The sequence below is a fragment of the Scomber japonicus genome, chromosome 1, assembly GCF_027409825.1.
Source record: "Scomber japonicus isolate fScoJap1 chromosome 1, fScoJap1.pri, whole genome shotgun sequence".
Classification (NCBI taxonomy): Eukaryota; Metazoa; Chordata; class Actinopteri; order Scombriformes; family Scombridae; genus Scomber; species Scomber japonicus.
In genome coordinates, this window is record NC_070578.1 from 8941134 (window position 1) to 8962589 (window position 21456).

Below are 21456 nucleotides of genomic sequence, written 5' to 3' on the forward strand. Positions count from 1 at the left end.
AGAGCAATTATTCCAACCTTTTTCGCAAAAAGCCACATTGAGATGTGGGTTGTGGAAACAGGCTGGGTAATTTTCTGCCCTCCCCAAATAAAGAATGCATATCAAACTATCAGAAGTGACAGACCCGGGGGGTACATAAGTGTAGGCTCAGACGGTGCCTTATTTCCGGATACAACGCTCTCGAGCATCCATTTGTGGCAGCTCAGTCAATATAGAGTGTAAGGACATAAATATAATTTTGTATTATGACATTTATTTCCTATTTCTGATATGAGATGAGATGTAATCACACTGTTGTACATGTTTACTCCTCTGGATTCTCTGATTTTGTCTTAACTCTTGATGTGAAGTATGTCAAGCAATCAATACATATTCAAATATATCTCTGTAACAGACAGGGATGTTGTAAATGTCATCTATCTAAAGAGAACATATTTATTTATACATTTAAAATGTCAGAACAGCCTGTTTTACTTATTCGTCAAAAATATCCATTCCCAACCCTGGGGTCAGCAGAGACTTCAGATATTGTTACTTAATAACAGCTCAATATTAAGGCAATTTAACATTAATTACATTCTTTAAAAACTAAAATGTAATACTTTTTGAATTGTGTTGAAAATCAGATGGCATTCCGCACAGTTGTATATGTAGTAAAGGTGAACAGCCTTCATGCAACACACACTAAGCCTGTAAGTGTAAAACACTATGTGGAGCTGCTTGAGTTTGATCTGATTGAGTCGATATCTGATGAAACACTACAAGGAGTTTTGGTTTTGGGCAAGAAACCATTACTCAAAGGTGACACAGTGTGTTTTAGACATACAGTAAGGCTCTCTTTGTAAACACTTACAGTACCTGTGTTAAGCTTTAGTTTTCTCATTTGCACAAAATCAAAGTACCTTTTCAGGGCAGATGTAGCAGAGGGGAGTTGAGATGAGCTCTCTCGACCACGGCCGTTGGTTTGGTACTTGAGGCTACAGCATGACATGCAGCACAACTATCTCATTAGGCATGGTGAGCTCGAATGAGCATCAGTGTCAACGTAATGTGCTTTCAGACTCTTACATAGCGTACAGTAGAATTTAGTTGTAAACTAAACTGTTCTTTCATAAACTCTCATTAAAATCCAATAGCAAGAAAATGTAATAAGACCGAAAATTGGGATCCCTAGCCAAAAGAAAAGGCAGAGCCCCTCTGGCAAACATGATCTGCATTTGACATGTTTAGCAATGGGGATAGTGCATTAAACCAAATATCACCATCAGCACTGACTGAGAGGCAAGAAAACAGTGAGAAGAATTCATGTTAAATTACTTCTTGGAACTTGTATCATTAAAGAAATGCTAAACACATGCACAAAAGTAGAGTAAAAATACAATTAAAAGAAAAGTTCAAACAATGATCTAGATTCAATCTAAAGAGGACATTTTCATAGTTGATAGTAGAACATGTTGAATGCATGTTACCACTTTACAATAAGACTACCCGTAAAGCTTTTATAAATGGGTGTAAATTAGATATTAATTAGATTGAAAACACTTCATAAACTATTAATTAACAGTTGTAAATGAGTTAAACCTATCTTCCCATACATCAATGTGGGGTCACAAGATAAAGGTAGGCTATACTACTGCGTTTTTATCATGTTTATCATGTCATCTAGGTTAGAGAGGCTATCAGATCTTGCTATATTGTCACTTTGTCAATCAACAGATTCTAAATGTCAAAAATTTATTAGTAAATGGTGACATGCTTTATACCTTACAATAAGACTTTCTTTGGGAGTTATACGTGTTAACAACTCATTAGTAAATGGTTATGTCTTCTACACGCTTTACAATAAGACCTTGTAACTCATAAATAAATGCTCATATGCCTGATGGACAAGACAAAGCTAAGAATCCAATCTGAGATTTAGCAATACAGATAAATATGGGATCACTATTTGGCAAGCAATTATTCAGTCACCCATTCTTTTGCCAATGAGTTATAATCGCTTATGAATTATTTAGAAAGGGTTCATAACCTAATATAAAAGCAAATTATAAACCATTCACCAAGCCTTTATAAGGGTAGACTGATTGTAAATGAGTGAATTTCTACAGTTACAATACAAAAACTACAGGCAATTATCCAACATAATCGTTGAGGGAAAATCTAAAAGTCTGTTAATTATTTTTTCTAAGCTTTGTAAAAAATAAAAGTAAGAACTGCAACAAAACAAAACTCATCTCACATCTGTGTTGTTGAAGAAAGAAAAGACTCATCTCTCCCTGGACTTGTTGTAGGCAGCAGAATAAGAAAATGAAAAAAAAATTACAGTGACACTTGTAGCTCTGCTCCATTGTATCAGCTGAATAACTAATCTGCATCTGCCTGCTGATTTTAACAACACTGCATTCCAGACACCACCAAATAGGGCCGGGGTGGCACTGGGGGTTGTGAGATGTCTTGCCTCGCAATCAGTCCCCAGCAGCACACGGAGAGCTGCTGTAATTAAGGAGCGCCGTCCCCCATGAATCCCATCCGTGAAGCAGGACTTTAATTCCCCACTAATTGAGGCCAACACTGGGAGGGCAGAGGGAGGAACGAGGTATCTGAGGATCCTGCCGGGTGGACCGACCACTGAGTGAGATGATTAGCTGAGGTGTAGCAAAGGTAACAAGGGAAACTGAACCTCCAGCACCAGCACAGCCAGGCACACCTGCCCACCTCTAGCTGCTTCCTTACTCACGATCCCACCGCTCTCCGAAGGAAACCCGACCTGAATGGAGGCAAACTTTCCCATTTTATCTCTCAGCTGGTGGGAGCACGAGAGGTTTGTGGAGGGTGGAAGAGGAAGAGGGAGAGGGCGGTTTGATTGATTTGCTTCATTTGGTTTCGTATCTATTGTAGTTGTGATTGCTGTCGACAGGTTCATACAACTCCGGAGAGAACAAAAGAGAGGTGGGGGTGTATTTAGAGAATACTCCAGGCTGCTACAAGTGCTACGTCTAATAAGCAGGGCCATTTATAAGATGAGATTTATTTACTGGGTTGATACTAGAGTTGCACAGACGTGTGTAAGAGAGTGGGTTTTTTGTTGTTTTAGTTCTATACAGTACTTGTCATATTTTCAACATTTAAGTTCACTGTACACATTGTGCTGAAGGTAAAGTGAGGTAAAGCATCAAATCCGCTGACTCCAGCTCCAGGTGACAGTTGTTTTGTATCTGTAATGGTGCCATTCACCGTTTTGGCTGCATGCATTGCCTCCTTCGCTTTCATGTGTGTACTTCACCAGAGGCGCTGGGTAAAAAAGCACTGAGGAAGTGGCTGTGAGGCACATTGTCACTGAAATCTGTCAGCCTCCTCTCTCTCACTCCGTCTCTGTCTGTCTGTCTCGTTCTCTCTCTCTGTCTGTATAAAAATCTCTCCATTTTGGAGCCGTTTCTGACAGCCACAGACGCTTCAGCGGTCGAGATCTACTCGCAGTTGTCACTATTGTCTTAGGGAAAGTTGTGATTTATTCTAACGCAACTACGACTCCATGTGTGCACACATGTAGTCACGCATGCATGAGCACACACACACACACACACACACACAGCGATACACCAGCACATACACACAGTCAAAAGTTTGAACACACTTTCCTGTTCCCTTGAATGAGAAAATGTGTCCACACTTTTGATTGGTGCTGTACAAGTTAACCGCAGTGAAGAGCTTCTGCTTGCTCTGTTTGAAATATCACATCAATCCTTCTTTTCTTTTTTTTCCTGATTTGGGATGAAAGCATTTTACTGTACACCAGAAAACACACAGATGGACTCTTTTTATGAGCGTTTTCTGAAGCTTTCTGTAAATATCGTAGGTCTTTTTGTTCTGATAGATTTGAAAGGCACACAAGTCACTGTGCATCTGAGTTATTTAAGCGATGTGAGACTGATGAAAGATGAGACGCAGAGGTAAATCTGACTGTCTAAACTTGCCTCGGCTTGCCAGATGCCATTTTAGCTCAACTTTTAACATTTTTATCAAGTTATTCTGATCTGTCTGATCTGATCAGCCAATGATCATCTTTAAACCAGCATTTGTGGAGAATTTGTCTTTTTCCAGTATGATTCAGAACATCTAGACATACTCTCCATCGATAGCACCTCGACAACGGAAGCCAATCTCCTTCTGAAAATGACATCACACACTTTTTCCTCAAGCGTAGGGCCTGTTCCTGTCAAAATGCAATCTGTTCAGTCTCATAAAGGCCTGGATATAATGAAAGTCTTGTTGACGCCGAGCCCAATGTGGGGGCTCTTCATCTGTTACGTGTGCCACTCAGTACAATAGAACATACAGTGGGAGGTCAAGTAATGGGGAGTGCTGCTAGCCAGTGGTGGGAAGTACAGTCATTATGTATGAGGACGTCCGCAGGAAAAGTATCTTTCTTAAAATAATACATCTGTTGTAATGTGATCACTGCTGTGTCCTTGTTTGAAGCATGAGCATGGCTTTGATTTATCGAGGTTTGTAACCTTGGCCAATTACCTACAAACACGCTCCCTAGCCGTTTCCCTACAATGAAGGAGAACACTCCATGCCCTCCCCATCCTCCACACCCCCCTTTTTGCTTTAGCACAACACTTTTGTTGCTTGCCTTGCACAAAAAAGTAATAGTTAATTGGTAATAGTTCTGACCTTGTTTCTCTCTGTCTGATGATGCCCCCCCCCCCCCCTCCGATTATTTATAATTCAGCTTTGCCCTCAACATACTGGAGAGCACTTCATTTACTCCTGGAAATCACCGGTGGTCTTAAAAAAATCAGGCTTGGCTTGTTTTCACCTATTCATCTTCTTATCCGCAAGGGGCAAAAATGAAGGATGGCCTGTGAGATTCGGCTGGCGTTCTGACCAAAAAAAGTAAAAAAAAAAAAAAAAAGTCTGAAAAATTGATAGGTTTGGAATTTACATATCTGTTGTTGCAATTGTATTCCCCGTAGCCGACGAGAGAGCGTGGTTCATCAATAAAATATGAATGTGTGAGAAAACAAATATTGAAATGACGTCGATCGAAATGAAGTTTGGGGAGTGCGCATATAGTTGTGGTGAGATGGTGTTTAACTAGGCAACAGAGGTCAGAGGAGTCAATGCTTTTGTTTGAGGTACAAGGAAATCAAGGGAAATCTATCTGCATGTATCTACCATCTCAGGTGAGAGAGTATGATTTATTTTGTTGTTCTTGTTTATGTTGTTGTTTGTAATTTGCATTTAAAATGTGCTTTAAAATGCGGAGGGAGAGGAAGACAAAACAATGCAATACTGTTGAATTATTGGGTGAGCATTGCCCTCTGGTGGCGAGACGTGGAACTGATCTGTCTTGTATCCACCTTTCCACTCAGAGCATTTCTTCAGCATGTCCTTCAGTGTGTGTGGCAGCTTTGAGCCGGTTCCTGCTGTGTGCACATGTGTATATATGTGTGTACAAACTGTATATGGCTCTATATGAATAAATTGATGTCAAACGAAAGAAATGCGTCTCCGGGAAAAAGGCGCATCAGGGAGGGAGGGACAAAACATCAGTGGCTCACAGAGGGAAACAGATGAGCTTTCTGTGTTACGCTGATTAATTCTCATGCCTACACTTACAGAACAAACACAACAGCAAGGGGAGAGGACAAGGCAAAGACAAGAAGGACACAGAGAGAGAGAGAGAGCGAGGCACAAGCAGGAAGCACAGTCCTTTTATCAGCTACTTGGACGCTGTTTCCTCAAGGTCGGAGGGTTAACAGGCAGGTGGGCACTGCTACAGCTGGTGCCTACAGGACCCCGAGGATCCTAATCAATTCTTACATTCCAGGGGAAAATGATGAGAAGCCGAAGCCGCTCAAAGGAAGACAGATGAGACAGAGTTGCAGCAAACACACAGATCAATAATATTCATAGCCTCTATAGGAGAAAATAGTATAACTTTGTCCTGAAGATATGTGTGTGTGGGAAACCTTTTTACTTCTGGGTATTCAGTGTTGGAACTATATGACTTCGGTTTAGCACCACAAACAAATACTGGTGAAGGTGCATCCTCCCAAAGACCTAACATGAAGTAAAAGCTTTTTACTCAATGGATGTGAGCGGGGATGCTCAGAAAAAGTAGCTGGTATGTCGACCTTTATACTCCAGAGAGCGAGAGAGATAGTAAGCTTTTATGAACCAGGGAGAAAGAAATTGTCAACTGTCAAGGTTCTGAAATAAATATGTACTGAGGGGAGGATCAGAGATGTTCTGTAATGCTGGTTAGTGAATTTGTACATTTGTGTGTGGCTGACAGTCTTCTCCTAGTCGAACAAAAATGAACTGGTGGAACACATTTTTGTAAGAGTGGTGCTCGAGCAGCCGGTGGGAATAGTGACACTTGCTGCAGTGCGCTCTGTGGCAAACAGGGATGGCATGATGCAGTGTACTCTCTGCAAAATGTTAAACTAATCAATAAAAACCCTCATCAAGCAGGGTCAGAAGGACTTTCACTCTCTTTCTGAGAATAGATAATCTCTAGATTAGATAATAGATCATCTGCAGGGGAAGAGGAAGACTTGAAGTCTTGCTTGTGTACAATTTGTGGCTGATTGACACAAACAAGTGACAGTGGGTGAGGTTATACAGTGATTATACAGTGCTCTAAAAGCCTGGCTGCTCTCAAGAGTTTAAAAAAAGCCTAATGAGACAGAGGGAGTGAGAGAAAAAGGTGAGAATCAGGCTGGAGGAGGATGACTGTGATGTTTAGAGAAGAGGAGAGGGAGACGAGGTGAAGAAAATGACGTCAGAAAAACAGATGGAGATGGATAGGAGAGGAGGCTAATGAGGGGGAGGCTGGGAGAGTGCGATGGGCGAGGATCGGAGCGAGGGTTCAGTAGAGCCGAGGAGGTTTAGCAAGGTGCGAGCGAGATATCCACGGGTCTTTACCCGACTCTTAAATCATCCAGCGTGACAGAGACACAAAGGCTTGGCTTGACGCAGAGCTGTCAGTTGTCTTCTGAGCTGTTAATCATGGAGATCTGCAAGGGGCAGATCTCTTAACGTTGGAGGAGACGCCTGGCAGCAACAAATGAGCCCCACACTGCGACTCCCACGCAACCGCACACCTCTAAAGCCCTGCCAATGCCGTGATCTACCTGCAATAACCCTGCAGCAAATACCAGGCGCTCCCCTGTGCAGGCAGCCACTCACTCTGTGTGTGTGTGTGTGTGTGTGTGTGTGTGTGTGTGTGAGTGTGAGTGAGAGTGAGAGAAACAGGGATGAGAGAAGCCAGGGGGGGAAAAATGAGAAAAGGGGTAAGAGTGTGTGTCTTTTATCTTTTTGTATGTGTGGGCACGTGCTCAGTGAACTCTGCCTGATACAGAGGTACTGATGGGAGAGGTGGCGTTGAAATATGACAGCTCTCACTTGTTCTGAAGCCTGCCCTCGGAGTAAGCCCTGCAAGAAATAGAGAGATCACTCTCACTTTCTCTCAGTCCAAACACACACACACACATACAAAGATGGAACTCTGTTAAGATGTGATTAGGCTGACTGTCAGTTGTGAGGGGTCCTATCAAGGTTCACTGCACACCAACTGCACACAAACGACCGTCTTAGCCGTGCTGCCTGACAGTCGGCTAGTGGAGGAATGTTGAGGCTGGAAATAACAGCCGACCCTGACTTACAGCTGGACCGACAACCACCGGTGCTTTGCCAGCAGGAAGAAAGAAAAAAAAAGATAGACCTCAAGAACATGTTGAAAACAGGAAAGAAATACCTGCATCGATCAGCCTGGGTAGGGAAGGTATTAAGAGAGACAGGCCTATTTTGGAGTTGACAGACCAGGGCATCTACTTTGGCTCAGTGTGCAGTGAGTGTACCCTCTTTCCAAGGAGGCTAAACTGCTGCACTTATTTTGCTCTAGTCAAGATTTTCTTATAGTGGAAGGTTGTTACATCGTTGATGGAAACAGATGTGATGTATGAGGAATTTTGAACGAGACTAAGAGCCTACAGCCATGCCAGTGGCTGTAAAGCTGAACTGGAGAGGCACATAAGTCCCTCTACATGTTAATATCAGCTGCGTACGTGCTCACTGACAATATTGTCAATACCTATGATTAGCAGGTGTAATGTTAACCATGTTAAGTACACTAACATTTTTAGCACAAAACACAATGTACAGCTGAGGCTGCAGAGAGTTTAGTAATAAAGTATTTGACAAATGAAATATTGTGATAAAGGCATTGTATAGACAGTAAAGGGTTTGCCAAAGTTATTGTAATGATGTTGAGTGAGAGTTTCATGGCTGCCCAACCAACCATTGGTGGAATATTTGGTTCAAAACCAAAATTGTCAACCTCATGGTTGAGGCTAGAGGTGAAGTCATTAGGATACATTGTCAGGGGGCCATGAGTGTTGGTATACAAATTCATGAGCATCCAGTTAATGGTGGTTGATATATTTCACTCTAGACCAAAGTGGTGGACAAACTGGCCAATAGACCATTTGAGCACTTTAGTCGACCACTACATAGTGAGTTAATGGATGCTTTTCATTTTCCCAAAAGAGTGCCAGTACCAATAGCCAAAAATATTTTTTGTAATACTTTACACTGAGCAATATTAAGATGTATGTCCACAAAACTTCCTTCTTTTGAGTAAAACCTCTAAAACTTATCAATTTAATCAGCATCTGTAAAATGTAGGAAAAAAATTAAAAAGCTCAACTATTACAGTCTGAGATGCAGTTATATTGCAAATAAGGAATAATCTGATTAAACAAGTAAATGACTTAGTTTTTAACTCTCAATGCTATAGACATAATTTGGTTGACAATAATAATTCCATCCCAACATGTACATACAGATCAAAATCCAAGCAAGGGCACCAAACAAAAATACCGCTTTTTGTCTCTTTATTCGAGGCTTAGTCCTTTTATTTCTCTTGCTTGGAGTCGGTGTGGTTCCCCATGCTAAGATAATCGAAATATTCCATTATGAACCAATATGGATGGCAAAATTGAGTCCCATCTGGAACTGAAAGCAGGATGGAGAAATAGAAATTCTCACATCATCTCAGAGGTAAAATTGCTGCTCCCACTGAGAGGTAGACATCATAAGCTGGGTTGTTGATACATACAGATGTATTGTACCAACACACTCATGCCCCTTTTAAGACACACACACACACACACACACACACACACACATACACACACACACACACTTGTGAATGCATGAATGCAACCAGTAAACACATGCATCCAGGAAAGAATGCAAAACATGCATGTACACACAACTCACCCCCAGGCGTTCAAGCACAGTAAACACACACCTTCCCAGCCAACCTGATGCTCAGTGAACATGGCATATTTGTGTATATTAGCCGAGTCGTCATATTTTTGTGTATGGGCCCCAGCTTGTGGTGTCTGGCTCACAGCATGCCGGTAAACAGCATGCAGCCAAGAAGATGTGGGGACTCCAGGCTCCAGGATTCATGCAGACGGGTTGATTAAAGAGCAATTGCAGCCCCTGCAGCGCGAGAAAGGGTGGCATAATCACCGTAAGAAAAACAGTGTTTGGTAGCATAAATCTCAGCACGCTCCAAGTTATGAAAGTTTTGAGAGGGGCAAAAAGTTACCAAACATCTTAGGTTTCCAAGGAGGCCAATAACGATGTAAACAGATCCCCGCTGAGTGGCCAGGCAAATGGCTATCGTTTTGTTTGGGTTTTTCGGCCTACAACTTTATTGATCTCATCAGTGTCATTTTTCGAGCAGCAGAAAGATGTTTTTCAGTGAAAAGGCTCTGAAACCCACACAGAGTCCTAACTGCTCAAAAGCAAACAGTAGACAAAATAAGTGACTAGCTGATGATAATGGCACAGTTTGCAGCTAAAGAGTCAGATATTTACCTCAGGAGTTGATGGAGACTAAAAGAGAGCTAAATGAAGGGTGAATATTGGACTTAAAATCAGGTGGCCAAGAAAATGAATCTGAATGAAAGCTACCGTTGCTCCATGCTTCCCCATGTGTGAATTAGCCACTGGTTACTAACGTGTTGATCTTATGGACTTTATATATATTGTCAGTTTTGTGTTTATGGCTTGTTGCTTTTACCCCAAATAACCCAAAATCAATTCTCTCACATAGGAGCTTTTCAAAGAATGTGTTCCTAATCACATCATTCACTATAAAATGATCATAAAATCTGAGGTAATATGAACTATACACTTCTGTGTTTTCACTCTTATAAATAATACAAATAATTTGTGTATTACATACAAAAACAGTTTTTGTATTTGATCAAACTTTTTAAAATGAAATATAATTCACTGTAGTTTTGACTTAATAAAAAAACACTTCTTAATGAACTTAATTTAGTACATTTCCTGAAAAGCTGTTTGGTTTCATTTAGAAAGTGTATCTATGCTGTGACTGGGATGCGGGTAATAGGGCTGCGTTTTACTCCAGCTGCTACATGACACCAAAATATAAAAACTTGAATAAATGTTAATGAAAATTTGTTTCATTAAGAAAAATATATAATTTCACTTAAACTCAGAGGGCATTTTGATCCGATATCATTATTTTGTATTTTTCACTGCTTAGAGAGAATTTGAGCAATTACAACTAATTTCTAAAAAACTAATCTCCTTTCAGAATTTGCATACCAACAGCCAACCAAGCACTGGTTTGGTGATTTACATGTAAAATATAATATTACCACTGGAAAAACTGTGTTGGAAATGTTTTTAGACATCCAGGAGAAATATTACTTTTATATCAACTGTCCACACTTACCAGGATACATATGGATGTTCCAAAAGTAGAACAGTTGGAGATACAAAGAGACATAAAGAATAATCTTAAATGAAGTCTTGAAAAACAATAAGCTGTTTGCAACGAGTCAAGTTAAGCTCTCAGACCATTTTGTGTTGTTTGGTGAGTCAGTTCTTACATTTCTCATCATGTAGTGGTTCATTAACACCAAACTGAATGTGACTTTATCATCTCTTATCTGAAGTCCACCAGCCACATCTCTGCCACATCAGAGCTACATTTTGATCAGACTTGTAACACACCTACACGGTTTTCCCTCAACAAGCAAAACCTCTTGCTATCTAGAGTGCACCCACGCTCACCCTACAATCATCCTCTTCTCTCCCTGTTTGCCCTACACTGATCTCCCCTGGGCCTGCAGGCAACGCTTGCACACTGTTCACCTTGTTGTGGGTTTGATCGATAGAGAGTATGCAGGGAAGAAAAGAAAGACAGTTAGACGATCAAGTTGCTTTACCATACAGTACAAGTGAGATAAAAACGATCACTTACAACGTGACGGGATAAAATGTTTTACATACACAAATTTTGAACTTTTTTCATAGCGTTAACATGAATGGAATGCACAGGGGAAAAAATGTATCCCGGTATGATTCAGCAGCAGTAAACATAACAAGCAGAGAGAGTGTGGAGGAGAAGTGCAAAGGACATTTGACCATTGATTACTAATGCCTCATATAAAATCTCATAAGGTGGATGCACGAGTGACTGCATGATCTTATGCAATATCCAAACATAGAAATAATGTCACAGATCCACTGTACAACTGACAAAATGTAAAACCATATATTAGGAACCATAATAAGTTAAATAAAGGCAAATGAAATCAGACGCCTTTAAATATACAACATATAAGCAAGCTACAAACGCTATTGTCCTTTACCGTTCTCTTGATGGCTTTGCACTTTCAGAGGTTTCAAAAGGGACACACTCAACAAAATGACAAGACAGTATATATTATTACACATCAACATGTCTTCAGATGCTGTGCTTTGCACTGTCTTTGCAGTTCCAATCAATGACTTGACACCGCTTTGGCAGATGAGCGACAGCAGCCACCTTGCCTTCTTAAAAAAAAGAAAAAGAAGAGGAATCTCTCTCTCTCTCTTCTACTTCTTTACAAAAATCATTAGTCAAGTACTCCAGGAAGACAACACACGCTGTTGAGCACAGTTCTGTGTGTTGTGAGTTATTGCCTCCAAAATGGCCTCTGTGGTGTCATTTCCTCCTTAGGCTCGTAGCCACATGCTTGAGAGGTATTGCAGCTCTATGGCCTCTTGCTGGAGCACGACTTGCAGCACTGCTGTCCATAGAACTTGTGGTTACAAACGCCGTGCTGGGGAACCAAGTGGCACCAGCTGAAATGATCCACACATTGTTCACCTGTAGAGAGAAAACACAGGATCAGGCTCATTTTTCTGCAAAAACACAGTTTCAGTTTTTCAGAAATCAAGGTGACGTCTTCAAGTTGACCAACCAACACTCCAAAATCTAGATGATCAAAAACGTCACATGATGATGCCAGATAAAAACTTAGGGTTAACCAATGTTATTAAGCTTCATGCTCAGTGGGACATGAACATGAACCCATCAAGTATTTGTCAAGATATAGTGACTGAGGAAGAGCAGAAAAGATGAAAGGAACCATTCCATAAAGTTCATGTAATGTCAGGGGTATACTTAAATTTAACTGGATGAACAATCTTTTTTCCCTCTATGGAATTTACCTTTCGCTGTAGGCCCAGCAGCTGTGACCCGGCCGGGGTGTGGTGCTAGAGCCGGAGGAGCAGCGGGGCAGAAGTGTGTATTGCACGCCCTGGAGGTGACGGGCCTATGGTGGGGCAGGCAGCCAGCTGCAGGGCGACCTTGCCGGAGACACTGGATGGACCGAGTCTGGACCCCTCCGCCACAGGACACGGAGCACTGAGACAAAAACCACGGAGGCGAGAGACAAACAGAAGCAGAAATACAGGATTAAAAAGAAGGGTAGAGTTAGAAAGAAGAGAAATGAGAGGGGTGGGCACGGCGTTATAAATAGGAGAAGAAGATCAAATGCTGAAGCGCACGGAGGAAAAGGAATCATCATAAACGGAGGAGAGGAAGGAGGGGAAAGCATGGAGGAAAAGTCTATGCAGAGACAAAGAACAGATGAAGAAAACAAACATCCCATACAGCATGTACTTGCCCTCCAGCGAGCTGTCAGGAGATATCTTCTCTGGTGGAGACATACAAGGATCACAAGCTCGAGATCAAGCGGAATAAGACACTGTGCTATAAGAGGTTGCCCTTAAGACTTTTTGCATAATAGATGATATAACACATAGGCCCTGATAGGCTCTGGAGCAGACTCGAGCTTTTGGATTACATCTGAGGCCTATTCCTCACTCTGGGCTAAGAACTAAGCTACGCCTGTGAACTAGCACCACCTACACTGTGCAGTCTGCCTCTGAGGTTTGGGGTAACAAAGGATGTTGGTGAACAAAAGCCACTCATGGTCATATATCTTGTATTGATCAGAGTTCTGGCTCAGATGTTGTGTTGCCGTCCTCATGCCAGGGCCGGCCCTTGTAAACAAAGAGAGATGCTGGGGCGGAAAAATAAATGTTGTTCATCTAAAGAACAGATCTTTTTTTTTAAGCTTAAAAGGAAAGCAGCTGATCACACAATTGAATGATGTGGCTAATATGTATATCTTTCTCTAACTGTCTATCCATGATCACCAAAGTTCCACACTTCAATCACTTGCTGATGACTGAGCGATCTCTATGATAACACAGCTAACTCCATCTGCTGAGGAAGGCCGTGAGATATGTTTAAAAGTTCAGGAATAAGCTGGACCTTGAGATATGTTTTGCGCCACCATTACATCCATTTTTGTGGCAGACATATATTCTGACAGTGTTCACCCTCCAGGAGGTGTCACCATGATTTCAACACATCACATGTCATCATGGTGTATCACAGTGAAGAAAAGCTCCAAATTGGAAGACTTTCAGCTGGAGTGCATGCATAGATAGCTTTGGATCAAAGTAAGAGCAAAAGCACCTGTTGCCAAGGAGACGAGTACCAGCCTAAGACCACGGCGTTAGAGGTGGTCCGACCAGGGAGGACTCGGGGGACCTCCACACACGGACTTTGGTTGCAGGACTGCTGGAGGTCCACCAAAGGTTTGGCCATATTCCTGCACCTCCGTATAGGGAACTCCACATACCTGTGTGGGAGAGGAGAGAGGGGAGGAGGCCATTTTCAAAAAATTGGAAAGGGCAGTAAATAGATAATACAAGACTGACACAGTGGGTCTTAAGTGTCTGTACAGATCTATTAAAGCATGAAGGATGTGTAGGTGTGCAGCCTCAGGCACATACCCTCCCTGTAAGTCTCTCTCCCCGCAGCGAAGCTCTCTCTTCTGGATGCCTGAGCCACAAGACCTGGAGCACTGAAACAGAGTGCAGGCAGGAGGGACCATTTTAGAAGATGAACTGTGTGCGTGCGTCTGTAATGCGGACGGTTCCCATAGCAGCAGACATCACACAAGGTCACTTATCGTTGTAGTACTAGAGCCAAAATACAAAGTGCTCCACAGAGTCATTTTTCAGTCATTATTTTTGATGAGAAGACAGTGTATATTGTCGCCGGCGGGCACAAACCTTGTGTGCCCAAAATTGTTACTTTTCAGGAAATGAAAAATCCAGTGGATCCATTGGAGTAACAAAATTTAGTCAGAAACTCTTTTTAATACTTTTCATTGGCTGGATGTTTGTAAAAAAAAAACACAGAGAGCCGTAAAGGATGACCAATGGCATTGATTTTTCGAAAAGAGATACAAGGTTTCTATAGTGACCATATATGTGTGTGTGTGTGTTTGTGTGTTTTGTTATATTGTTTGATTCCATATCCACCAAGTCAAACTACTCCACTTTACAAAAATAAGAGTAAAGATTACTTTACACCACCAAGGCAGATAAGAAGATTTTTGCTGGTTGAACTGTATGATGTATGACATGATATGACGAAATGTATGATAAATGGCCAACATGCCGTCAAGTACTTAATAAAAACACAAATAAAACATGATTAATCGATGCAAAATACACATATTGTTCTCCAGCAAGAGCCCCGTTATATGTCTAACCTCACTAATTAGCTTTGTGCTGAGCCAGCATGTGTTAAAAAATGTAAGCAAATTCTTGATGGAGTATAATACCTTATGACATAATTTACCAGCAGGAAGAAGCGTATTCTCAGGGGAAAATGGCAAGATTGCTGAGCAAAAGCTGGTAAAATAACGTGGGCACTTCAGCAGATTGACCAGCTTCTTCTCTACGAGGGAGGAAGATAAGTGGCTGTCGACAGGCTGCTATTTGCAAATGATGCCCAATTATTATATTCACTCAGTCTGCATGCTCGATACACATGTTGTTTTTTATTGTAGAGTCTGTCATAATTATCAGCATAAGTGTCGCACACTGAGAGCTGCTTTTAGTACTGTAACATTTTTTTTTTGTTCTTTTCTTATTTTTAATGAATTCATAGTTTAGTCTATAAAACACCAACCACAAGTCAAGAGAGAGAGTTTTACAAATTATTATCTCATTTTGTCCAACCAATAATTCAAAACCAATTTACTGTGATGAAAATGTGAAAAGAGGCAAAATCCTCACATTTCACAAGCTGAAACGCATTTTTACATTTTTACTTTGATAAATTACCTAAAAAGAAAAAGCAGAAATAATTTTAGGCAATTTTCTTTCCATCTGCTAACCAATTAATTTTAGAACGTGCAGTTTAAATGAACCTGAGTCCATGTTATTTTAAGATAAAGTATTATAATTTATTTGATTATTCATTTTCACTTATCTAATTTTTCTTCAACCTGCCTTATCTACTTCCAACATTCCCAACATGTGCCGCTGTGCCTTTCAACAACCTCAGAGGAGGGATGTGAATTTGAGCTGTGCTGATTGTTTTTCCAGTCCTGATGAAGCAAGAATCTCCGTCCTCACTCAAAACACATCTTGATGTTGCATTGCATTCTGGTCTATTGAGGCTGCTGGCTGTGAAACTGCTTTCTCTGACCTGTGATGAATGTTTTCCTGTATGATTGTGAGTGTTTTAGAAAAATGGGAACAATAGAGAAACGCCTTTGCATTTGCGATTTTGTTTCAGTATGAGTTGATAACTTCTACATTTAGATCAGGCACAAGAATGGACCAAAAAAATGCGAGGTGCACCACCAGACACAGTTTCCAAGTGCTTCAGGGTGGATCTCTCTTCAAAATGACTTGATTGAAAACAACACAATTTATTTTTGTTGCTTCTGCTTCTTGAGTTTCACGTCTGTTTTTTTCCCTACCTCTCCCCAGGAAGTGGGGATCCACTGCAGCCTTTCGTTCTTGGGACAGCGCCGCAGGACGCAGGTCTCTTGGGCTTTGGGTTTGTGGTGCTGTCTACACATGCTGTCGGGCACCACCACAGCTTTGGCCCCGGGATCAGTGCTGCGGCAAAACACGCTTCGCTTCCTCATTCCACGGCCACAGGTCTTCGAGCACTGTGAGTCAAAGAAAAAGTCATGAGACACAGAAGAGTACTCAGGAGGGTTGTCACTTTAAAAAGCAAGGTGTAAAGGAGCACACATACAATACATTCCAACATACTGTAACTTAACCTCATGCCGTTTTAACCTTCAGCTCTCCTTACATTTAAGCACTATAGGCCATATTATCAGAGGTTAAATCCTTGGAACGGACACTATAAATGCATTTGTAATTCACCACATGGTGGACAAGCAAACAGAAGGTCACCGGTTTGATGACAGCTCATTATGGCCTAACATTAAACACAATAAAGTGTAGCTCGGAGATGAATGTGACCCCAACCCATCAAAGTGTCCACCGACAGCAGATCGTGCTGCTGTAAACTCCACGTGAACTGCAGAGAGATGGACAACAGAGTCAAACTGCTCCGCTGGGACTGACGACCGCAGCCGTCCGAGCAGTTTATGCAACCACATCACATTCATTTATTAGACAAACACACACATACACATCTGTGCTTATCCATCTACATACATAACCATGCATATACACACACACACACACACACACACACACACACACACACACACACACACACGACCCATCCTGCCTCATTTTGTCCTTTTGTCACAAGGTCCGATTGATCTTTTCAGGGAGACTGGTTTCGTCTCTGCCTGACCGCCGACTGAACTCTTGCCGACAAGGGGACAACATGACACGACTGTCTTAAAGAATGGCAGCTGAATGACAGCTCAGTGTCGGGGCTGTGCAGCTTGGTCACATAAGCTAATCATTCCACAAAGTTTGACAAATCATCAGATCTGCTGCCAAGCCATTCATTTTGTATACAGGAAAATAAGCAAATAAAATGCTGTCATGTGTTTGATGCACTGAGGTTACTGAGGAACCAGCCAAAACCGTCCAGTCAGACTTGGTTAATAGCCATAGAATGAAATAACATAATGAAATGTTGGTTTTGCAAAGACATATTTCCATGCTACTTGTTAAAATTTGTGGGTGACTGCTTACAGCCATAAATACATAAATGATCTGATTACTATAGGTAAAGTTCATTCTCAGTCAATTCAAGTTAAATTTTAAGACTAAAGAGAGAAAGGCAATGACCACTTATTATCAACATTCACAAAAAATGTGAACGTGGCTTTCTTTCTTTGTGTATTGAATTCTGATTTTTTTTCTGATTGCCACATGTCCAACAGAGGGCAGCAGAGTGTTTGTTTTTCCCCGAATGATACATCTGACAGCTTGCATAGGAAAGTCTATGTGTATGTGTGTGTGTGTGCCACATCTCCTCTCAGTGTGTCTTTCTGTCATGTAGACATCTAAACATGTCACTGTGTTTCAGCTGAAGGTGAGGCTGTTCACGACTTTCAGCCCATTAACTTAATTGTGACAGAGAGCAGACATGTCAGTCAACCCCCGACAGTAAAAACATTGATTTCAAAACAAACAAAGAAGAGAGGTATACATATATATATATATATATATATATATATATATAGTATGATCAACATGGACTGAAACCTATTTTCTTACTAAACTCTCTGTCAGCTAACTGTGAGCCTTTATGACAGAAAAAGCACAGGTGTAAATCATAAAATGTGAATGATGGTTGAATTCCACACAGTCACTTCAGTTTCAGGGTCGTAGTATTATGCATGCTGGCTCATTGTTTCACTATTATGGTTTACAGGGACACTTGAATAGAACATCCTTGTTGAGTCCTTGTTCATGTTATTAGTAACATGCACATCGAAATGTCTCCTGAAAATAAGACCTATTACAACTAAGTGAATGAAGACATATTACTTTTATTTTTTTGTGTACAACATAGCCTCAAAATAAAGATTTTTAATATCAAAGTTGTGACATATGACATATGTTAGGTTTGCATCTATTTAGAATCAAACTCTAGACTTTGGATAGAGTACTTCCAGCTTATTATGGCAACAGCCATGTACACTAATCATCATACTGATTATTCAATTATTAGAAGTCTTTGTTCTTTTGTCTTTTTGAGCAAGAACATTATTAAATATTTCGTCTAAAATGTTCACCCTGTGGATGAACCTACCTGTGACCAGGATCCGGTGCTCCACTCGGGAGGGCAGGCCTGGGTGTGGCAGGGCTGGACCTGAGCTGGAGAGATGACGGGACAGAGGGAGTGCGCCACCACCTCTTCCCTCTGGTAGGTCACCTTCCTCAGGCAGCGCAGCGTCCTCGTCTGCTGACCTCCTCCACACGTCCGGCTGCAAGACCCCCAGTCTCCTGTCGCCCAACTGTAAGTAGAGAGAGGCCCAACAGTTAACATAGTCATTAGTGAAGGATAGTATGCACGAAATGCAATTTGGTACATGCATGCATTTGCACAAACATACTATATGGAGCCATGACAGAGTAAACCCAGCCTCTGTCATCAGGATACCAACCACATGACTGAGCTCCTAATCAGGACACCCAACCACAGGTCCAAACTGCTACACTAACACACACACAGAAAATCATAATTTCACCCTAAATTACTATGATTACTATCACTAAGAAAACCTCTTGTTATTAAGTGGTTAAAATCTCCAAATATAAAGAGAGATATGACTTTTCTTGCTTTTCTTAAAAGTTGTGAAACTGGGACATAGAAAACTCAGACCCGCTGCTTTTAACATACTTGAAATATTTTTGCACATTGATCTTTGTCAGTGCACAAATTGGTAGTTGGGGACAAAGAAAACACACAGGCCGGAGTATATATTCCTTTGGCACCAAACTCTTATCCGTTTCTATCCACACTATTCGTATCTGAAACTAAACATGAAAACCATATTGTATATACAACTCTCCATAACAGCTTTCCCAGGTCTCCAGGGCCAACCGCAATACACAACATACAGTAAGGCTACAGACAGATGTTGGACTGCACTCCCTCTCTCCTTTCTTTTGTCCTTTCATGTTCTCTTTCATTCCTCTTTTCACTCCTGCTTTTCACCTGTCCTCTCTCCTCCCGTCATCTTATTTCTAATCTCGTCTCTTTTTTCTCCATCTTTTGTGCCTCTCCTCTCCTTTAGTGTCTCTGAAATCCTGCTTTGCCACTGATGAAAGGCTACTGCTGCTTCTGAAATAGCTTCTGTCTTGGCATCGAGGCTGAAGGGGGAGATTACAGCAAATGAGTGGTCTGACAACCGCAGGCTTAGAAGAGGAGAGATGGAGAGATGGGCAGATGGCTCAGTCCAGTTTTGAGACGACATGCTACCGCAAAGACCCATTCCTCCCTGCGCCGCCGACCTGCTGCAGGGGAAGAAAAATGCTTTCATTCTCTTTCAAACCCCGCAGAAAAAAAATGAAGCAGCAGGACTAAACTACAATTTGGAAACAGGAAAGATGTGAACCATTGGGACCCGAAAGCATCGGTTTGGACTTTTTGGCTTGAGGGTTGTTTGCTTTTTTTCCCCTCTGTTTTCCCTAGCTTATAAATAACAATATATCATTGGGGAAAAGTGGCTGAAGTGCCACTCCGCTTCGCTGCAAACCGCCACTGACCTAACTGTAATTTGTATCTCTGAAATGTTTCAATAACTGACATATTTTGAGGTAGAACAGTGCAATACTGCAGGGGAGTTTCTGAGAAGCTCGCCATTGCATTTTTAGCCAGCCTACTTGTATGGCTGCTGACCAGTTACCACTAATGAACCAACATTTATTCTTAACCTAATATTGAATTTGATAGGAGGCCAGCGGTTAAGTTCTACTTGAGTTATTCTGTATGTAATATACCAAAATGACCACCTTTGCCAAACAGGTTGCCATATTTCCACAAACCAGGACTCATAGAAAAATGATGGATTTCTTCTTTTTTTTTTTTTAAAGCCACGTTTTTACATTTTTACATTTGTGTGGTTTTGTGTACTTACAGATTTTCTCGTCTGTACTCATTTTGTTTGAAAAAAGAAAACATTATAGCATTATTTCTTTTTTTAAACACTTCGCTCCAATATATCCACAGGACGTCTCAAATGACTCTGACATTTGCGTTCCTTTCTTTAAATTCTTCGTAATGTTTGGTCATGTTGACTCCTGCTGTTGCACACACTGTCAGCATTCAAATCTAAATCTGCTTTGAGTGAAAATGTGGACTTAAATAAAAGATAAAAATCAAAAGAATTCACATTTTACTCTTACTTGAAAACGTAAGATTTTAAATTCTCTTATTAGTTAAAAATCACCTTAAACTTTGAGGTAAGATGTCATTGGTCAATGTATTATCTGAAGTAACATGTCAATTGAGGAAACAGTGTTTAGCCCAACATTTGAAGTTGCTGCTTTGCAACACAGACAGAACATTACCTTAGTTTTATTTTTTTTATTCATGTATGTAAATTAGTCTTGGACCTAAACAATAAGAATGAAGCTGCTGTTGATTTGTTTTGCAATCATTTTCCATTCATGTTCATTATAGGCACTTGTGTGGTACTTATCTTCCTTTTATTGCGTGCTGTCTCTGACCTCATTTACCACATGAAAAATCTCTTTCCTCCTCCAGATTGTTTTTGTTCCCATTTCTATTTCTCCTTCTCCTTATTTTGCATCCCTATTAATATTTTTATACCATATACTATATTAGATTGTTGTTCATTTAGTTCAGATGGTAATTGATACTGGAGATGTTAATTTCACACACATTCATATATTTTCTGTCTCTATCTGCTCTATATCTGCCACGTGTGCTTAATGCATGTGATTAATCATGTGAGCCAGCCGCTTGTGAGCTGCTCTTAAATGTTACTCTTACACTTTGTTGTAAGTTAGAGTAAGCTGCATGATAAATGTGTTAAATTCTTCACTTTCAGTAGACATTTTTTACTTTTTACTCTGTTATATACTGGGTTAATAATATAAGTCATTCTATATATCTTCTCTAGCACAGATACAGCACTTTGTCCACATTTGCCAGCGCGTGATGCACACAGAGAAAACCCCCGACCTGCTATAAGTGACTCTACAGATGGCCTCCGTCAAGAAAAAGAGCAAGGTAACTTCAAACAGCAGAGGAAGAGAAGTACAGAGGAAGAGAGGATG

At 41.0% G+C, this 21456-nt stretch overlaps 1 protein-coding gene across 1 annotated transcript in view; it reads right to left on the reverse strand.

Annotated features, from left to right (window-relative positions):
* Nucleotides 1-12098: 12098 nt before the first annotated feature.
* adamts18 (ADAM metallopeptidase with thrombospondin type 1 motif, 18) overlaps nucleotides 12099-21456 on the reverse strand; it is a 59006-nt gene continuing 49648 nt past the window's right edge. Inside the window, exons 19-24 of the mRNA XM_053317359.1 lie at nucleotides 18461-18665; nucleotides 16185-16379; nucleotides 14197-14267; nucleotides 13877-14042; nucleotides 12559-12754; nucleotides 12099-12214 (exon numbers count right to left, since the gene is read on the reverse strand). Coding sequence (XP_053173334.1) covers nucleotides 12099-12214; nucleotides 12559-12754; nucleotides 13877-14042; nucleotides 14197-14267; nucleotides 16185-16379; nucleotides 18461-18665 — 949 coding nt within the window. The remainder of the gene's footprint in view (nucleotides 12215-12558; nucleotides 12755-13876; nucleotides 14043-14196; nucleotides 14268-16184; nucleotides 16380-18460; nucleotides 18666-21456) is intronic.